The following is a 19,904-nucleotide window of genomic DNA, read 5'->3' as shown; positions in this document are numbered from 1 at the left end:
CTCTTGGCTGGAAGCAGTGCTTAAACAATGGAAAAAACACAAACTTTGTCCAAAAACCTCTCATGTTTAACTGTTTTCCACTTTTTCTTTGGTCATTTTAGCCTTTTTGGCCAGGGTGAAGGGAGTATCTGCCGTCAAACAAGAAGACAGCCGCATGTAACTACGACGGTGTTTGCTAGTTCACCTTACATGCATTAATATAATAATGTGGTTAGCGCACTCAACGTTAATTACACACAAACAACATGAAGCTACTCACGCAGAGGAGAACTGCTGCTGCTACCATCATCATCCGTCATCATTTCTGCTACGTTGACAGGGCTAGGGGCCAGGACTCTCCTCGTCGGGTTTTTGGGGGATGTTGCTAACTCCAGGTCCGATAACAGGCACCACACCCGCAGTAGATGTGCACGGTGTGAGGTCTCGCAGCAAGCTATCAAACACGGCGCATTTCTCGGCTTTAAAAAAAAACGCTATGCGTCGCCAGGTGTTTCATCAGATTTGAGGTGTTACCTCCTTTGACAGTATCACAGTATCAGCTTGAAGCACTTGTTGCAGGCTGCTGAGTTTGCATCTTTTGCTGTGAAGTACAGCCAGACTTTTGACCGCTTCGCCTTGGGCATTTTTAATCTGTAGCTCTGCTCTAAAAGAACGTACGTACCTGGCCCCGCCTACTATCCTCGGAAACGTAAAATGATTGGCTAGAATTGGCTCAGGAAAAAAAAAGCACCGAAATAAAGCACCGAAATGTGCGCTGCTTTTCGGTCTGGTTACTACCGTTTATGTCAGAACGCACCGGACACCGTTACCCATCCCTATTGCTGAACATCTAAAATATCTTGGGATCAGCCTTTAAGTTGCTTTCACATGTTTTAGAGAGTGGGTTCAAGTTACTTTTAAAGAATAAAGGGTGTAACTGTCTTGGCTTTCTTCCTCAGGATGGACCTTTTCCTCGTATTGTATGACTGGTTTGCTGTGAACAGGTGGTTCTGCTGGTTTCTCTCTCATGTGGATATGTTTGATTTGCAGTCCTCTGAGTCCTTTCTTCTGCTTCTCTCTCACAGACTCCCCCCCTCCCTTCCTTCCCTGTCTTCTCTTTCACTCTCTGATCTTTCCTTCTGGCAGCTCAACAAGTCCACAAAAACAAACCCGCCGCGCTGACATCAAATAAGCTCTGGTACTTTTCTGCTTTTCTATCCCTGCAACCATTTGTTGTTGGAGAGCACCTCTGTGCTCTGTCTGTTTCAGTTACATTGAGGGAAAAGATGGGTGTCATCTGGTCTTTTTGTTTTAAAAGGAAACCCCCCCCACCCCCCCTATTCTTCCCTCTCATCTCTGCTCCCTTCAGATCTCATATGTATGTCCTGAAATTTATTGTTTCTCAACAACTTATCGTGTGCTATTTTAAGATGCCTCCTAGCGCATTTGTGTAATGGTATTTTTTTATAAACATTTGTGGCCTCCAGCAGTTCCAGTGGACTTTTAGACTTGAATGTGTGATTTGTCTTCTTGTTTTCATCCTTGTTAAGAAAACAATCCCTCAAGCATATTTTCCCCATGTACTGATGGAAACACCAGTCTTACTATATGCAGTGTTTCCTTTTGGTCTTCCTCTGGAAGTTTCAGCTGTAGCATGTTTATCGCAGTCAGGAAACAAAGACCCAAACAGTTTGGGTTTTTTCTTCTTGATTCAATTACTTGCTCCACATGGTAATTAGATGTTGTTTATTGGTTGGCTGGTGCAGGTAACCTCATCGGGGGGCTGAAGTATCTGCAGGCGGTTGCAACCAGACCCATGAAAATATACAAATCCCTCAACCATCCGAATGATGATAATGAGTGCACTAATTGTTGCTTGGAGAAACTGGGTCTGGACACATATTTAGTCAGGTGCCGGGATTGTGGAAACAAATTGAACTGATAGTGTCGTGGCAGGTATTTTGTAACTATAGCAATTGCTCTGGTGTTTTTTTGTTTACTTAATTGATGCACATGTAGTTCGTCATACCACTACAGTTGGCTTTGTTACATCCAGTTGGCTGAAATTGCCAAGTAGCACATGCAGGGTTACGTTCCTTGGCCGGTCTGTGTTCCCTTGAGCTGTGGGGTGTGTAAGAGTGGCATCAAGTCACACAAAGTGGGTATGTCCCAGTGTGTCTGCTGCCCCCCTCCCTCTTTGTTGTTGCCACAACTGAATATGCAGACTACGATTCAACTTACTAAAACTGCTGGACAGGACAGGTTATTAAAAGAAGAAGGAAAAAATAGTAATTGAGACTGTTTTTGGATATTTTAAGTATTCATTGTTCCCCCTTACATTTATTTTTGTCTCTTGAGCTTTGTGTTTTTTGTCCACCTCTCACAAGCTCATCTTTTACCCAGAGAGGCATTGAGTTTCAGTAACAGTCATTCTTGAATATTATCGATCTGAATCAAAGAAGTTTTATTATATATATTATATATAATATTTTTCCCCCACTGGCCAGCAGTATGTTAAAGGTGAAGGCATGTGAAATAGAAGTCATCAGATTCAACAGAAGGAGCAGCCCTGCTTTGCTCCACAAAAGAAGGAGAGGAAAGAAATGAAAGAAAGCAGGGTGAAGGGAAAGCTGGGAGAGTACCTGAGGCTTTCCAAAGCCCATAGTTTACAGTAATGATTCTCCCAGACCCTGTAGGCTAACGATGTGTTTATGGAGCACACATGTCCATATTGTGTCATCGCTTCATTTTCCTTTTCAGTGTTTTTTAATTGTATGGATTCCCCACGCCCCAACTCCCTCTTTGTCTTCATCTTTGCCTGCTGATATAGTCTGACCTCATTTCTTTGTCTCGCTGACTGACTAACTTCTCTTTTCTTTTCTTTCCCTGCATAAATTTTGGGGAAAGTAAGTGGAATGTGCACTGTTAGTCACAGCTTATCTGCTCAAGTTTCCATTACAGTCCAACCCCTTGTGCAAACTCCTTGACAGTGTATGGTTGTCCTGTGCATGGCAATGCCTTCATCGCTTTCAAGATAAGCATTTACCATTGAATACATTTATAGCTTGAGCTGCAATGCAACTATTCCAGCATGAGCCTTTAAAATAGGCCTCAATGAATTGTAAAAAACAAAAACAACAACAAACAAACCCTGAGACAGACAAATTGGTTTATTTTTAGGGTTTTTTTTGCATCATTTGGATAAGTGCTGCCAGAAGCAATAACTCAGAAAACAAAAGGTTTGTGTTGGTTGATTATATCATTTTTTTTTTCTTTTATCTTTTGCCAGACAAACAAACAAACAGACAGAAAATTTTTTCAAATCCCTTTTAACAGAAAGAGAACCAGGGTCATGGAGGGACAGCCATTTGTAGGTTTACAGACATTGTAAAGAATGGGTTTCACATCTATTAAATCCTTCAAGTTGCTTCATCTGTAAAGAAATCAAGCTGTTTTTATAGCATAAAATTGCAAAATGTGCACTGCAAGGAGGTGAACAAGCAATGAGCAACAAGTCATCAGTCAACACTATTTTCTTTTTTATTGCAAGTTGTGTTTCAGCACCCATAGTTATAGCCACCAGTCTCACCACCTCCTCCTCTTTTTGATTTGTAGTGCATTATCAGACCTACGTAGTACACTGGCATGGCAGCAAAAGCTCTCCGAAAGAAAGATAGACATGATGTTGCTGTCTATCCCATTCTCTGGCCTCTTAGCTGCTCTCAGAGCCAAACCCATGGAGCCACAGCCTGTCATTTCCCCCACGAAACCCAGTTATGCTCCTTCCAAGCCAAAACCAATGAGTTGAGGAGCCCTGCGCAGCCAGAGATGGTTCAGACGAGTGGGAGTTTGTGTGTGTGTGTGTGTCTGCGTGTGTGTCAGGGAGTGCATTAGCCAACTTGCGCACACAGTGGTTCAACTGAAATCTCATTTTGCTATACCCACTGTTCATCTGCACTCTCTGTCACTGCCACATGTCTGGGATTGCCAGATCCCATGGTGGGTTGCCAGGTCAGACGTCCAATGAGGTCATGGTAAAGCACGCTGGCGCCCTATTCACAGCTCTGCAGATCTCATTCACCCCTACTGGACCTTATTGTGTATGGATTCCATGAATGCAGCAAAAGTCTTTGTGTCTCGTGTGTTACAGACCTGCCAACCCCCACCACCAACTACTGCCACACACCACATGCATGCATGCTCTCCCTCCTGCAGTTCATGCACTGCTTGTTGCTCCCTTGGCTGTGATTCAGTAGCATGATGAGATGTGAGAGAGTTCACCATACATGTGGCCTGCATTACCCCATTCAAACCTTCTAGACTGAAGGAATGAGCTTCTTAATCATGTGGCAATTCAGCGAGGAAATATTTTAGGATTTTTAAATTAGGAATCCACCCACATGGTATGATCAGCAGTCAGGAGCCGTTAGAGATGGCGGCATCTGATCTCCCACAGCGGCAATCAAATGTGTGACTGTGGACTTGTTTAATGTGAATGGCAGCCACGTTAGCTAATGGCGTATGTCCTTGTGGTGTTCCTAGGTGATGAGAGAGGTGTGTGTTAATGGGAGCATAGATTTGGATGGAGTTGGATGTGGATCTCCAGTGCATAAACCTGAACTGGAAAAGGTAAACAGAACACACTCACACTGATAGATGATACTCATTTTAACAGCAAATGTTGTATTTTGTTATTAAGCGTTGCTTTTGTAGGGTTTGGATCAGGTTTCAGGTTGGTAGAAGATTTGCGCTTCCTAAAGTCTTAACAGGTCTGGGAAGTGTATTTTCTGTCAGGAACACACTATATATATATATATATATATCTATATATATATATATAGATATATATATTTTGTGTGATGTCATTCAGATGGTACCTTAATTTATTAGCCTTGGCTTACTATTATTTGTGCAATAGATAACTTAATGGAACAGCAGCGTTTTGAATCAAATATCTGTCTTCCCACTGTAATTAACACCAGTTTAGTTTAATAAAATGTGCTTCCAGTGTCAGTAAAAGGTTACACGTACTTACTCTGTTAAACCAGGATTTGTTGCTGATTTTTGAAGCAGACACTTGCTTCTTATGAGCAATTTTCTTTTTTTTCTGTTGACACACTACTGCCTTTCCAATGAACACAGGAAGGAGAAAGATGACATAAGGCTATCGGCCTTAGCCAATAAATTTTCAAACGTCAATAATAGATTATTTGGTTCTAAAACTCCTTAGATGAATGTATTCTTGTAGACATAACCTTGTGTTTTCTTAGTGCAATAAAACAAAATCATAGTATGTTTTAAGGCGGTGTCTAAACATTTACTTCTATATGACACAGACAGGAAATTTGGCTTTCATGGGAAAAAGCAGGTAAAAAAGCAGGTAAAATCACTGTTAACAAACTGCACTCGGCACATATATGTGTGCCTGACAAACCTCTTCCAACTTGGCATGGCAAACGTAAGCCCAGCCTAATTATTCATCTGTAACATGTTGCAGATGTTACTGCAGTGTAATTAGCTGTGTTTGTGCGTTAATGCCTTTCTTGACTTGTCTGTCCTCAGGAAAGTACAGTTTTGTTCACTATGTACCTTCCTGTACACCCATTCTTTTCTTTCTTCTTCTTTTTTTCTCTGTGGTTGTCCTGCCTCCAGAAGGCATCGTGTGACAGGCCAAGCTCAGATGGGGAAGCAACCCATGAGAACGGACACAGCGACTGCAAGGACCAAGGTGAGAGTCACAGCGACAATTGCTACCAGAAATGAATCATTTTCATCCATTTTAGTTTGTTCAGACCTTTTTGTGTTAAACACAATCTTTCATGAGAAAATTCATGTCTGATAAAGAGAAAATAAGGATTTCTAGTTAATTTTGTATTAACAGAACAAGGACTCTGTGTTATGAGTAACAACAACTGCAATTCTGGATCTCTCCATCCCATCTGGTCAAGGTAAATGCAGACCAGTAGTTGCCCTTTATGGTGCCAAACAGAAAGTATCTTTTCATCTGGATGCCATAGATTAAATAAAATCAGCTTTGAGCTTGCATGTCAACAGATCCATGACAGATGAACAATCTAATGAAGACTGTGTGATTGAGCTAAAAGCTTGTTTTCATAGTGCCATTCCGATCACATTGCATTCACATAGTACCTTTAATCATAGCCCCATGGTACAGTACAACATCAATAATAAAATTCAGTGAGGGACAGGAGTTATTCAAACTGGTGTTTCTTGGGACCGTGAAGAATTGTTCTCAGGCTGAATGGCTGTCTTTCTCACGTAATCTCCCTCATAATTCAGAGAGGAATCTCTGCAAGCTGTGGAAAGGTCAGCCTTTATTGAAGGCTGAAGAATGAGCATTTGGATTTATTTAACATGCTTTTACATGGGGATGGTCTTTCCCCACTCAACTAAAAGCCAAAACAAAGAGATACCGTTGAAATATTCTCAGATTATTTACCGTGTGTTTTCTCAGCTGGCAAAATTCTTCTTGGAGAGAAAACTCATTTTACTTATCAGCTCAGTTATTTGGATTGTCAACTAAAATTTAACACTCTTATTTTTTTGCTCTGTTTAGATTGGTTGATTTTTCCAGAATTGTATCTGAAACAGATTTCCCACCAGCAGTTAATTTAAAGTCTAACAACCAATTGGGTTTCGAGATTTGAAAAGATTTGGTTGTGCAAGACATTTTTTTGTGTTGCTTCTATGAAAGCAACGGCTTTACCAAAGGAAGAAAAATGAATCTACTTCCACTTCAACAGTAGTAAAGTGTTTTAGCTTTTACATAGTTTTAGAACCAACATTGTGAGAAAATAATTCAGTGACTAAAAATGTGACTTCTGTCACACCAAAACTTATTGGAAACCATGCTTAAAGACTTCAGGAAGTTTTGGATGTGGTTTTTCTCTGACTGATTGGCAGAATTCTCACATTCACATATATTAATCATGCAGTATCGTCACAGCAACATCATCAGCTGTAATAATTGCCAAAAAATAGACAGAGTTCTCATCCTTTGCTCCTTCTCTTACTCAGTCCAAGAACTCTCGTAAGCTTAATCAGCCACATTCTTTCCATGGCTGGTAACAAAAAAAAGCTGATTTACTGGAATTAAGTGAGCCTGATCAGAGTTTTTTTAAAAATTACTTTTACAACTGTGTAACGCTTGTGTCTTTGTATTCTTTTGTTATTGCAAGAAAAACCCTGTACCTTAAATTGACTGCAGACAGCTTACTATTTAATTAAGACAGTCACCATGGTAATTGTCATGTTGCATTTGGGGAGAAAAATGCAATGTGGGAAAAATGCCAAATCAGGAATTTTTGACTGCAAAGAGGAAGTTAACACAGGGAGTTGCTGTCATTATATCATATCAGTTTGGACTGGTATTCATTGTTTTCAGCAGCTAGGCGCTGATTCCTGTTAAGTATTAATGGGTGTGTGTGTGTGTGTGTGTGTGTGTGTGTGTGCAAGTGCGAGTGCAAACTAGCCTCAGTGATTATACAGATCTCTGCATACACATGTGTGTTTAGAGTCAGTCCAGACGTTGGGTATGACATAAGTGAAGGGGAATGCTTTATATTTCCCTCCCCCGCTTCTTCTCCACTGTCTGTTTTGCCTCGATGTCTGGCAGTAGAGAGAGGTTAAAAGTCAAGTTTTTTTTCCCCTTTCTAGTGTAGAGATACATATTAAAACACACGTCTTTCTTTTTGTCTTTCTTATATTTTCTCACTCTCTTTTACACTCATTCAGATACATCACAGACCAGAGTATCAGCAAAGCAAGAGAGTCAAGGAGAAGCTATTTTCATCACACAGACAGAGCGACTCAGACATAACCTCTCATGACCTTTTGTTTTTTTCACCATTAGCCCTCTTTCCAGCAGAATGTGCACAGTCATTCAACTCTCTTTTGCTATTTGAATAGAAACTTGGGCAGCTCAAATCAGAATACTCAGAACAGAGGGAATGTTGGGATTTTGAAATGAGTTTAATTCTCCAACATTGCTCTTTTGAACCCACAAGGGTCTGATTAAACCCGTTCGGAACTCGGCGTTGTTTATAGTAGAATCTAAGGTTTCTCTTCTTTTTTACATTATTACAAAAGCATCCAAACATAACTGAATCAACATCTCTCTTGGTATTTTCCTGTGCTGAGATCAAGATCATTGATTGCCTCTTAGCTCGCAGGAGTCCTTCAGCAAGGATTGTTACAGTTCTTTTTACTAATTTCCTCTTCAGTGTAAAATAGGAATTAAGTTCAAAATGTTCTCTCAGGAAAAGGAAAGAAAAATACAAAGTCGGAGCAGAAGACTGGCACCGTGGGGAAGGGAGCAAGCAAGAAAATTACTAAGATTATTGGACTTGGAAAGAAGAAGCCCTCCACGGATGAACAGACATCATCAGCTGAAGAAGACGTACCTACATGTGGTAAGAGAGAGAGACGCAATAATCTGTCAGAGATTGATTGATTGACCGGTCTATAAATGCATTTATGTCCCAATGAATCTTTGGAATTTTGGTTAATTAAGAAAATGTTTCAAAGTAATGCCAGAGGCGTTTCAGAATGGCTGCTGAGTGGTGCAACTCCCTTCTAGGAAGTTTTTTCTTAACCCTTGTATTATGTTGAAAAAAAATCACATTGATTATGTTGCGGATCATTTTGACCCGTACTATGTAAATCCACTCAGAATTGTCAAAAAACTGCAATAAAACAATAGCAACTTTATTTTCCATTAGAAAAACATTTAGAACACAGACATACAACACAGTTTGAATTACCATAACTCTTTTTAAGAACAATTTGGTAAAGGTTTTTCCTTCTTTACAAACACATTTCTTTTTAACTTGCCTGATTTTCTCAGTTTTTCAGTGTTCAACATTTTCAATTTTGTCCACATGATGGACAGAATGTAACTGTGTGCTTTCTGCAGATGCACTTTTTGCATTTCTCACAAACAGTGCTTGTTTTAATGTCTTCTCGTGAGGGACAGACCTGGCATCTTTTCCGTTTCTTTACACCTGTATCCACTGAATCCACTGCAGATTGGTTGGATGGTGCACACTCGACCTTTTCCAATGACAGCTGCTCCTGCTGGTGATCGAGCTGGTCTGACTCACATCTGGATCTTGGGAGTGACAAGACTTTTTCCCATTTCTTCCAGGAAAAGGCGACGTCGATACAATTTACCCGCATTCCAATGTTGGTTGATTTCAGTCCACAGGACATAGGCATTGTAAGCAGACACATCCAAAATGTTGTAGAAAATTACCAAGGGCCAACTAGCTGTCTTGCGCTAGCAGCTATATGTCGCTGTGACTTTGTCAAGATTGTCTACTCCTCCTTTGGTGGAGTTGTAGTCTAGGATCATTTGTGGTTTTTTGTCATCTCTTGTGCTCAGAGATGCATCTGTGTGCATTGTACTCATGACAAGAACATTCTTGTTTTTCTTTGGGCAATATGAAACAACTGTTGCTTTCTCAGTGAAAACAAATATTGAGGAATGCAGAGATCTTCCCTGCATCTTCAAAATTTCACTGGGAAGTTCTGGCTTATTTCTTCTGATTGTTCCCAACATAGTCAGCTTTCTCTTCTGAAGTTCCTTTCCAAGCCAGTAGGATGTAAAGAAATTGTCACAGGTGATGTTATGCCCTTGCAGCCCTTCACTCATCTGCAGCACCACACGCATCCCCTGATTCTTCTCAGATGCTCCTCCAGGTAGCTTTCCAGTGTACACTTGCATATTCCATGCATAGCTAGATTTTGCATCACAGGCTGCTCATATTTTGATGCCATACTTGGCCGGCTTGTTGGGCATATACTGTCGGAAAGGACAGTGACCCCTGACTGGGACAAGGCACTCATCAACAGTAACGTGGGGACCAGGGTTGTACAACAAAGGTAGAATTTCCACCCATTTATCCCATACATCTTTGACTGCAGCAAGTTTGTCTCTTTCACGTTGACCAGCTCTGGTTTCGCGGTTGTCAAATCTGATCACACGAGATATCTTGAGAAATGTCTCCAAAGATATTGTTGCTCGAAAGATTGGCCTTCCATTCCATAGACTTGCAGTTGCTTCTCCCTTGGACCTGTATACTCCAGCTAATATCAGAATTCCAATATAAGCATGCAAGTCAGTCTGATCCAGTGGCTTCCACTTCTCTTGAAATACACGCCTCCCTTCCAGGTTAGTCATGTCCAGTATGAACCTTTCTATTGGAGGAGATATGAAGAGTTGAAATGCTGATTGAATATCATCAACTCGTGTGATGGCAAATCTTGTAGGACCAGGAGTCATTTTGATGACATTAGAAGATGACAGCCTGCCTTGACTTCAGTGTGGTGATAATGACATTTTATATAACCATCTTTAGATGTCCATGTCTCCTCTGTGGATGATGATTGCTGCATTCCTTGGTTTTCATTTGATGTAGAGATGGCGGCACACTCCCCCTCAGAATCCTCCTCCTCGTCTGAAAATTGGCAGTCTGGATCATCAATAACATTGTCTTCGGCCTCTGAAAGATCCTCAGTCTCTGAAACATCTTCTTCATCACTATCCCAGTTGAAAAGCAGTGATAAAGCTTCTTCAGTCGTCAACCTTCTGGAGCTCATTTTTGGTGTGTTGAAATGACATGAGAACAGTGACAAGAATAGGGGAGAGAAAGTTTCTTGCATACACACCTGGGTCTGAATGTATATTCAGAAGCAGTCAAAACAAAGTACATCAAAGAGAAATGTTTATTTTGGATCTGAACAAATTTTTACTTACATAAAAGTGTGTGGGTCAAAATGACCCGCAACATCATCTTTGTATACAAACACTGCAGAGACATTCCAGGAAACATCAAAGTGTCCATATTTTACACACCAGTTCATGACCCCAGATAAGGAAAAGTCATAAGCTTTCATGAAGAAAAAGAGAGGATGACCAGTACTTTGTTCAACACAAAAACTGGAATGGGTCAAATTGACCCTTAACATAATAATTGCTATGTTAGGGTCCTGAAAGTAAACAGTTCAGACAGGTTGTTTTGATTTCCTTATGCTTTCAGATGTATTATAAAACATAAAGATTCTAAAAGGTTTTTTTTTTTAAAAATTCATTTAGAACTGCATGTTTCTGGACATCCTGTTTTTGTTGTTTCTTGGCACATTTAGATTAGTAGGATAGTGTAACGCCACCGTCTTGTGTTCTTTCTTACATCTTTCTCCATCTCAAAGTGAAGTCATCGCTCACTTTTTCTCTCCCTGGGAAATATAGCAGTTGTACCTTTAGCTAGCAAACACAATGTGTGACAAACTGCACAGAAACAGTTTGTGTGTTTGCTGATATTTGTTGAGTAGCTAGTAGCACTAGCTAGATGCTGAAGTACCCATGCACTCAAGGGTCCATGCTAACCCCATTGTGTGCAATAAGGACCAGTGATGGACAAACAAATACAAATGCCTTTTATGTCTTATTATTCCCTTCATTTAGGCTCAAATAGGTACAACTAAAATGTCTCCCAACTAGACAGGCCTGTAAAAATATTGCCAGCCATGAGGAATCTCGAAGAGTGTGTTCTCATATCAGCATAACTGTAACGACTTCTTTCAGATGGTATCCTCCTGACTGTGTTTGCTCTGACAGGCTACCTGAATGTTCTCTCTAATAACCGCTGGAGGGAGCGCTGGTGCCGCCTCAAAGACAACCAGCTGCTCCTTCACAAGGACCGGGATGACCTGAAGAGCCACATAGCCTCACTGCCCCTCCGAGGCTGTGAGGTCAGCCCCGGCCTCGATCACAAACACCCCTTTGCCTTCCGCCTCCTTCGTAACAGCCAAGAAGTGGCCGTACTCGAGGTGAGTTTGATTACGTACTTGAGAGATTTTCATAGAAAAAAACCTCTATGATCAGGTGTTGAGGGAATTAGAAATGCCTCAAACACCACTAAAACACACTTAAGCTGGTGCAAGAAAAGACTGCTCCTTATTTTTGATCTTCCTCTCGTGTGCTCAATATCTCCTCCACCCACAGTGATTTTTGTGTTTAATGTTGTTGGTCTGCACAAACTTCCTCCATTTGCCTTCCGGTTTGTTTTGATTCCATTTCCTCACATAGTCTGCACGCTATCCTTAAACAATCCAAAGAAGCTCTCCATTTAAACAGATAATAATAATGTGGAATTTAAAGTTTATAAGGATCCTCTTCTTGTTTTGGCTGCTCTTTTTAGGGGATCATTTGCCTCCATCTCACCCTGTTTCTACTGTCCTCCTCTTTCACGTCCTCCTTCACTAAATCATAAAGCTTCTCTGTTTTTTAACATTTAACTCTTCACAGACACTGGTGGGATTGCATATTCTGTAACTCTTACTTTTGCCTTCAGGCCTCCTCCTCTGAGGAGATGGGACGCTGGTTGGGGGTTTTGCTAGCTGAGACTGGATCTACCACAGACCCAGCCACACTGCACTATGACTACATTGATGTTGAGACCACTGCTAACGTCATCCAGCTTGCCAAACAGTCCTTCTGGTGAGAGATGCATCCACATCATTTCACATGAATCTTTTTCTCTCTGGTTAATACCTGGAAGAAGTCTTAACGAATTAGTGCTTAATGTGTTTTATTTCTTATTTCATTAGCTCACAATGGTTTATATGTTGAAACGTAGTATGTCCGGCTTTTTTCATTTTCCTGTTTTTATACGATCTTTATAACCGTTAATGATCCATTTTTAACTATTTTGTGGACTAAGAGATACAAAAATCCCAGGTAATGAAGATATATGAAGGGTACTGTATTTTTAAGGCTCAATCGTGATGTTTTATGTTTAGTTTCACCAGTAAGCGTGCCGTGTCTCCTAACCCATATCTGGACAACCCAGTCAGTGGCTATGCCTGTCCCACTGGTATGGCACTACACTATGATGATGTGCCCATAAATGGAATGGTAAGGACACAACTGCTTACTGATGTTGCATATGTACTACAATGAAAAAAGTGTGAGCTAATTCACTTCAACACCCTCTAGTTTGCTTTCAAACTCTTGGCTGATTCTTTCTTTGCTTTTCATTTTTTTGCACATCAATAACATATTATTGGAAAATGTATCACTTTTGTCATGACACTTTCAGAAGTTCCAGTGAGTCTGCATGATAAAAATCTTTTTCTTTCCTAAGATCAAATTAGACCAGTTAAAGTAATGGTATGTACTTTGCTATTTGCAATAATGGTGCTTGGGCCCCTTGCATGCCACAGCTTTTACCTTCTGCACTCATTGACCTCCTGACAGATTTACATATGAACCTGAGGGCTGAGTCAGTCTGCACCCAAAGAAGAGCAAAATTACACTTTTGCATGATAATAATGATATAAAACTAGTCAACTTTCTTTTCTTAGTTTTTGGTGATATCTGTATTAAGTCACATCACTGGTGAAGACAGAAAACAGGACAATACCCTCGAAAATGTATAGAAACTTCCAGTTTATCCACAGCAATGGCCTCCTTTAACGCGACAAGAGTCAAAGGAATGGTTGCTGACAGCAGCAAAAAGACAAGCAGACAGAGAATATAACATTGTTTATTCATAAAAGATGCTATAATAAAGGAGTAAAGAGTAACCTGTGATTTAACGTTATAGGACTTAAGAAAAGCTCATCAACAATTAAAAAGAGGAAACATTAAATACATTTTCAGTCGTGGAGCAATACTCTCCATTTTGGGAAGGTAAACTAAATTTGTTAAATCAAAGCAATTGCTCTTTAATTTCACATACTGCAGTAATGCTGCTATCACCTTCTTCCTTTCTGTTGTCCTTATTCCCCCCCCCGCCCCTTATGGCATCTCCTTATTCTTAAATCCTGTCTTCTGCTTATTGCATGCTCACCTGGTCTAACCCAAGGACCCAGAGATGCAGTACTCCACTCCCAGCACAGGGGGGTGCCAGCGGAAAGAAGAACTGCACTATGAAAACACAGAGCTCTATGAGAACATGCCCTCACCCAAGCTAGCCACCAGCTGTCCTCCCAAGCCGCCTTCTTCTACTGCTGCATCTTCTTCTGCTTGTCATTACAAAACCCCTGTTTCTAAAATTTCCTCTAAGTTCCTCTCTGCTGATTCTAAAATTAAAGACTCCACTCAGGTGACTAACACTCTGCTGCATAACCATCATGTTTCTTTTTGCATTTCTGCATATTAACTGTCTAACAATTCAGGGTTTGTTTTAACCTCCTCTTAACTTTTAGTGTTTTTAATTCTCCCCTTTTTGCTGTTTGTTTACTTAGTGATCTCTGATATTTATGTATTTAATAGGCCAACATGAAACTAGTGTGAACTGGAATTTGTTTGCTGATTTTCTTCCTGTCTCATTATGAACACCAAAAAATAAAAGTAGAGATGATGTCGGTTTCCCGAAGCCAAAAAGGAAACTGGTTCCTGTGGTCTGTTAGGATAATAAGGTGCAGTCGTTTAGATATGTCTGATAATGCAAGAGAAGGATTTAAATTCAATTCTGAATTTAAAAGGAAGGAATGAAAAGAAGCTAATATGGGAGAAATATAGTCTCTCTTTCCAGTCCCAGTTAGTGATCTGGCTGCATTATTTTGAATCAGCTTAGACTTTTTGTGAAACTTTTAGAACAAACTGATAACTAAATTACAGTAGTCCAGTGTAGGAAAATTAATGAAATAATAGTGTTTGTAATTTTAGTGATATTGAGTGCAATCCAAGTAGAAAACCTGTGGAATAAACAACAGTGACACATTTTTCTTTGAAATGTTTTTTTTTTTTTTTTATGGAAGTGCATGTTGGTACAGTTTCATATGTGTATAGCTTATATGCACTGCTAACATCTATTTAAAGGGTCATTTGAAGTGTGTCTTTCCTGTTTGTTCAGCTAAAGGGAAAGAAGGGAGCAACAACCAATGGGGTGGCATCAAAACAGAAGGCAGAGCCAAAGAACCAGCCAAAGAAGAATGGAGTCATTGGCACAAATGGGACTGCGTCTCTGAAGCGCAACAACTCCAGTAAGTTTTGAGATTTGAAGATACCAACAGGAAGTCGTCTTGAATTTAAATATCACCCACCTTTCCCAGTCAGGTCTTGCTCTGTAACGAATAGCAGACAGTGTGTCTGGCTTCTCACCACTGATTGCTTTCAAGCAAAATTCTGTTCCACAGCAATGTGGAAAATGCAGGATGTCTAAATTACAGTTGGTTTAAGTAGAGGGGAGTAAATAACTGAAAGCCTTTAAACCTATCCTACCCTCGAGACAGTCCATGTGACGCATGTGGGCCAGACTTGAGCCTCCTGCCAACTCCAGGGTAAGAGGCGCGATAGCAGAAACAGACCCCAGTTCATTGGAAGAGAGCGAAATGTGGTCGAGTTAATCCTTGTGGTTCAGAAAAATATTTTTTGCCTAATGTGTGAACGAGGAGGGTTGTAACCACTTAGTGTAGCTTGCAATTCCTCCAAATGTCAGAATGGAAACACCAAATGTTTCATGTTGGGTTTAGAGTATCACACACAATTCTCACTGTCACATAAGAGTGCTGAATTTGAAACTATTAGCAGCGGTTTATATGACTGATTCTTCATAATTCACGATGAGTGTACTTTTCACTGAAACATAGGCCTGGCAATTAATTCCTGTGTAAGGCACTGAGGTCAATGGGTTTTTAAGCAGTTCATCCCCCCCCAACACACTTTTCTTGTGCAGATGGGGACCAGTGTAAGTATGGGAAGAACCGTGTGGAGGCTGATGCCAAGCGACTGCAAGCAAAGGAGGAAGAGCTGATGAAGAAGAAGCAGGAAATCAGAAACCACCTGACCCAGCTGAAGAAGGAGAGGAGAGACCTTCGTGCTGCTGTGGAGGCAGCGGCTGGTAAGAGAGAGAGATAGAAACGTGCTTGTCATTAAAAGACTTCTGCATAACATCTCACCAAGATGAGTTTAATAAAGTAATATTTCTCCTCCCTCTCTCTCACATTAGGCAAACGCTTGCATATTTCACTATCAGAGCGCCTGAAGAAGTTGGAAGAAGAGTGCAAACTGAAGGAGGAGGAGCGGGTGAACCTGGAGCTGGAGCTAACTGAGGTGAAAGAGAGCCTGAAGAAAGCTCTTAGCGGAGGTGTCACCCTGGGCCTCACCATCGAGCCGAAAGCTGGCTCCTCTGGCCTCCAGGTGAGTATGAAGTTACTTTATAAGTTTGTGCTGCCACGTTAGTGTACTCATGTTTCCTTCATATTTTTGTCTTGTATAGTCACCAGCAATGCTGCGACGGACACACGAGTCTTCTCCATTCTCCAGCTGTGACACCAGTGACACCGAGTCCTGCTCGCTGCCGGTCAACAGCGCCTCACTGCTCTACCGGCAGCAGGGCAGCCAGAAGCCCTCAGCAGTCCGGGGACATGTCCTCAGGAAGGCTAAGGTCAGAGGTCACGCTACACAACGGGACTGGCACCAGTCTTTCTCTGAGAATATGTTGTGCCTTTAACTTTACATCTCTGACTAGTTCTATCTTTTGCAAAACTTCAAACTATGCTGGGACCTTTTTGGAAGCACATTGTTTGATCCATTGTTTGGTGTGGACAGGGTCTTTTGTTTTTGAAATCTGGTTTTATTCTCTTTGACTTCCCTGTTTTGTGTGATGTGGCTCCTATAAAACAGTAGGTTGAGTATTTTAAGCAATCAACTTCTTGGAACCTTCTGAAAGGCTCTGATACATCTAAAAGATGCATTCCTCGGCTTAAGATGGTTTTGTCACTCCTAAAATATCGACATGTTTAATTAAATATGAATGTAACGTTAGTATCTCCATTCTTTTAGTCATATGTAATATATGTAATTTTAATTACATTTGTCTTGAACCTGTGTGGTAGCAGTGGAAACAGTGTGAGTTAGCTCATAACAACTTCCATAAGAATGATCGGGTCAGCAGCGTTGTGGTTCAGGATTCCTGAAGTGCAGAGAACAGCTGTGTGTGTGTGTGTGTGTGTGTGTGTGTGTGTGTGTGTGTGTGTGTGTGTGTGTGTGTCTGTGTGTCTGTGTGTCTCAAGGTCCACAGAGGAGTTCCACCAACTAGATAACCAGTGAGGCTAATAAAGATGGTTAATAAAGTCTGTATTTCACTGCATGCTTCAGTGAACTACAAGTGAGTGAGTTTAGGTACTCCACAAACACGTACACAACTGCGATGCAGTTGCTCATTTGATTTGGTACTGACTAGCAATGAAAAATGCATTGAGGTAGTAAACAAATGAGAGAATCCCAGCAAATGCAAATTCTTGCAATCTGTGTACAAGTATGCAAACCAAGTCTTTGTGTTTGTTTGCAGGAATGGGAACAGAAGACTGGCACATAAACCCATCACATACACCCTTGCATCAGTCTTCCTCCAATCTCTTTTTTTGAAATTGTGTATATATTTATTTAAAAAAAAAAAAAAACCTGTTCATACCATCAGAAGGTGTGCTGAGGAGGATACATGCATAGCATTCACATGTACTAAAACACATGCCTAGTTTGAGTATACTGTAAGTACCACAACATAAACTTTTATACTATTGAGCATGTTCAGTGTACTTGGTTGTGCAACTTGTGTTTTCCGCTTTGACATCTTTTCAAGCAAACACCTGTCTTTATTTTTCCTCTCAAAATGTTTTCCAGCCATTTGAAGTTAAAAAGGTCCAAGGTCAAAACCAAGTATTTATTTGTAAATGTTAAAGGAAATACTAGCTTCCCTGTGTTTATTTATGTTGACATATTTAAAGTATTTTCGTAGAGTCTGCGGCTCTGCTCACACTCCATTTTCCTACAACATAATTGGTCATCAGTCATGATGCCTCTGTCGTGGTAACAATAATTGTAACACACACCAGCCTGGCAACAATGTAGCTCCTCTCTCATTGATGTTTGAAGAAGTACAAATACAATTCTCCCAACTGTCAGAAACACCAACTCATGGCTAGCAGAAGATTTTGTGAATTTTGTTAAGTGTTTGAAAAGCTAAAGACCTTTTCGCACACAGATCATGATGAATCACACTTGAAGCGTGTTTTAATATGAATGTCCATATTTTATATCTGTGACTTTATTGCTATGGGTAATCCGATGGTAAGTTTGTGTTGGTTTGGTAAGTCCCTTGTTTATTCTGTTTGTTTCAGCTTTTCTTTTTGCATTAAAACAACCATGACTGAATACAGACATGTGTGGTCTGGACAACTTCCAAAAGGATAATCATTTGCTTATATGAAAATCCAGTTACCTGGATTCTGTGGTGCTATTCACACAAATGTCTTTTTCTGCCAGTTTAGAGAAGTTTATGAACAGAAAGCTGACCAGTTAACTGAAAGTAGATTAGATGCTGAGTCAAATATAAATATAACCTATTAAATTAACATATTCGATTTCACATATAAGATTTTTTTTTTTTTTTTTTAAATATGTGGTGAAATATGGGAACATTGACAGGATGCCTTACAGTTAGATTAGATAGTAACATGGTTGGCTATAACAAAGTGAAATTAGTGCACATGGCATGGGAAGCTCGCTCATTCTGTGAAGGCACCATTAATGATGTAAACAAGTTTAGGAACAACATACAGTCAGGTGACATTTTTTAAGAGTACCTGCCTGCAGTCCAGACTCTCACTCACTGGTGAAAGTTAAAATTGAAAATATGACAAATCAGACCAGTTTATCAAGAAAGGCCAGCTGGTGACAGACACAAATAAAATACATATTATACAGCCTATATGTTTATTAAAATGTTTCTAATTAAGGCCTCACTAAGAGCATCATCATCCATGCTTTGTAATAGTTGTATTGTTAATGGAGAACTTGCGCTTCTTTCTGTGTGTGTGTGCGCTTGTGTTGCTCAGAGATGTCTTCATGGCACATTGCAAATCCTTCAACATTACACTGACTAAAAGGGGGGCACTTGTAAACTCACATTGCTGTGTGTTCTGCTCAATCAAAGACTGTGAGTTTGATTTCCACACTGTTAAACACACATACATTCATCAGTGTCACACTGATAATGGTGTTTCTTTTGTGTTGTTGTTGTTTTTGGACGATGTTTCACTGCCTAAGCTTTGCTACTATGTATATAAGGCTAATTTACTTTATGGGGAGTGTTGACAGATGTAGTGAAAGCATGCACTCAGTTTGGAACTCATTGAACACACAGACACTCACTGGTTCGTGGTGATGTAAATATTTTCTGTCTCCTGCCTGCCAGAATGATATCCCTAAGGTTTTACAAGCATGTTAGCTTAAAGATGGGACAAGAGATGGTGGTCAGCAAGTGTTGACCTGCAACAAAAAAGGATGTCTGATGTCAGTAAATGTGAACCTGCTGTACATAGCTTGGTAAATGTAGTACTGTAGAAGGGCGGGAGGGCTTTGAATTTTTTTGTTTGTTTTTTTTGCACCATATACATTTTCTCTTGTTTTATATCACAGACAGTCTCCAACTCGGGGACAGGCACACTTGTACATAAATGAATAAACCTCCGAACAAACTGGTCTCGGACTTTGTGCCTTATTGTTGGTTCTTTTCAAAAGCAGAGCCATGTAATGACCACAGAACAGTTTTCCAATCGTTTTAAATGAGCTTTGGCCCAGGGCAAATGGCAGTTTCCAGACCTATTCACATTTGGCTTCTTCTTTAAATGTTAGAGCTTTAACCTGAATTTGTAGATAGAGCTAGATATAAACTTTTCATAGACATTGATTTCTGGAAGTGTTCCTTCCAGTGTTCTACAGGTTATGCACAACCAATACTCAGAATCCATCATCATCAAGCGTAAGAGGTCTGAACTTTTCTAGTGACAGAGTCAGAGTTGGAAACTTTCTTTCAATTTGTCAGTAGAGTTTCACTTTAGCCATGTGTATGGTAGAGCTAGTCTATACAGCTTCATCAGGACGGAGTAGATTT

The 19,904-nt window shown here is 40.3% G+C and overlaps 1 protein-coding gene across 5 annotated transcripts in view; it reads left to right on the top strand.

The window, feature by feature from the left end:
* Positions 1–19,499, top strand: part of afap1 (actin filament associated protein 1) — a 94,106-nt gene extending 74,607 nt beyond the window's left edge. For 3 of the 5 annotated variants that reach the window (XM_025899362.1, XM_025899365.1, XM_025899352.1), the window contains 12 exons: positions 4,522–4,608; positions 5,632–5,707; positions 8,259–8,411; positions 11,618–11,829; positions 12,354–12,499; positions 12,802–12,916; positions 13,869–14,108; positions 14,862–14,991; positions 15,684–15,848; positions 15,957–16,147; positions 16,227–16,394; positions 17,301–19,499. In XM_025899362.1, coding sequence (XP_025755147.1) covers positions 4,522–4,608; positions 5,632–5,707; positions 8,259–8,411; positions 11,618–11,829; positions 12,354–12,499; positions 12,802–12,916; positions 13,869–14,108; positions 14,862–14,991; positions 15,684–15,848; positions 15,957–16,147; positions 16,227–16,394; positions 17,301–17,327 — 1,710 coding nt within the window. In that variant the 3' untranslated portion in view covers positions 17,328–19,499. The remainder of the gene's footprint in view (positions 1–4,521; positions 4,609–5,631; positions 5,708–8,258; positions 8,412–11,617; positions 11,830–12,353; positions 12,500–12,801; positions 12,917–13,868; positions 14,109–14,861; positions 14,992–15,683; positions 15,849–15,956; positions 16,148–16,226; positions 16,395–17,300) is intronic. The other 2 variants (XM_025899358.1, XM_005463995.4) reach the window with 2 other exon arrangements.
* Positions 19,500–19,904: the final 405 nt, after the last annotated feature.

The sequence above is a fragment of the Oreochromis niloticus genome, linkage group LG3 (genome assembly GCF_001858045.2).
Source record: "Oreochromis niloticus isolate F11D_XX linkage group LG3, O_niloticus_UMD_NMBU, whole genome shotgun sequence".
In the NCBI taxonomy this organism is placed as follows: Eukaryota; Metazoa; Chordata; class Actinopteri; order Cichliformes; family Cichlidae; genus Oreochromis; species Oreochromis niloticus.
The sequence above is the reverse complement of the archived record's forward strand: the minus strand, read 5'-3'. Positions and strand labels throughout refer to the sequence as shown.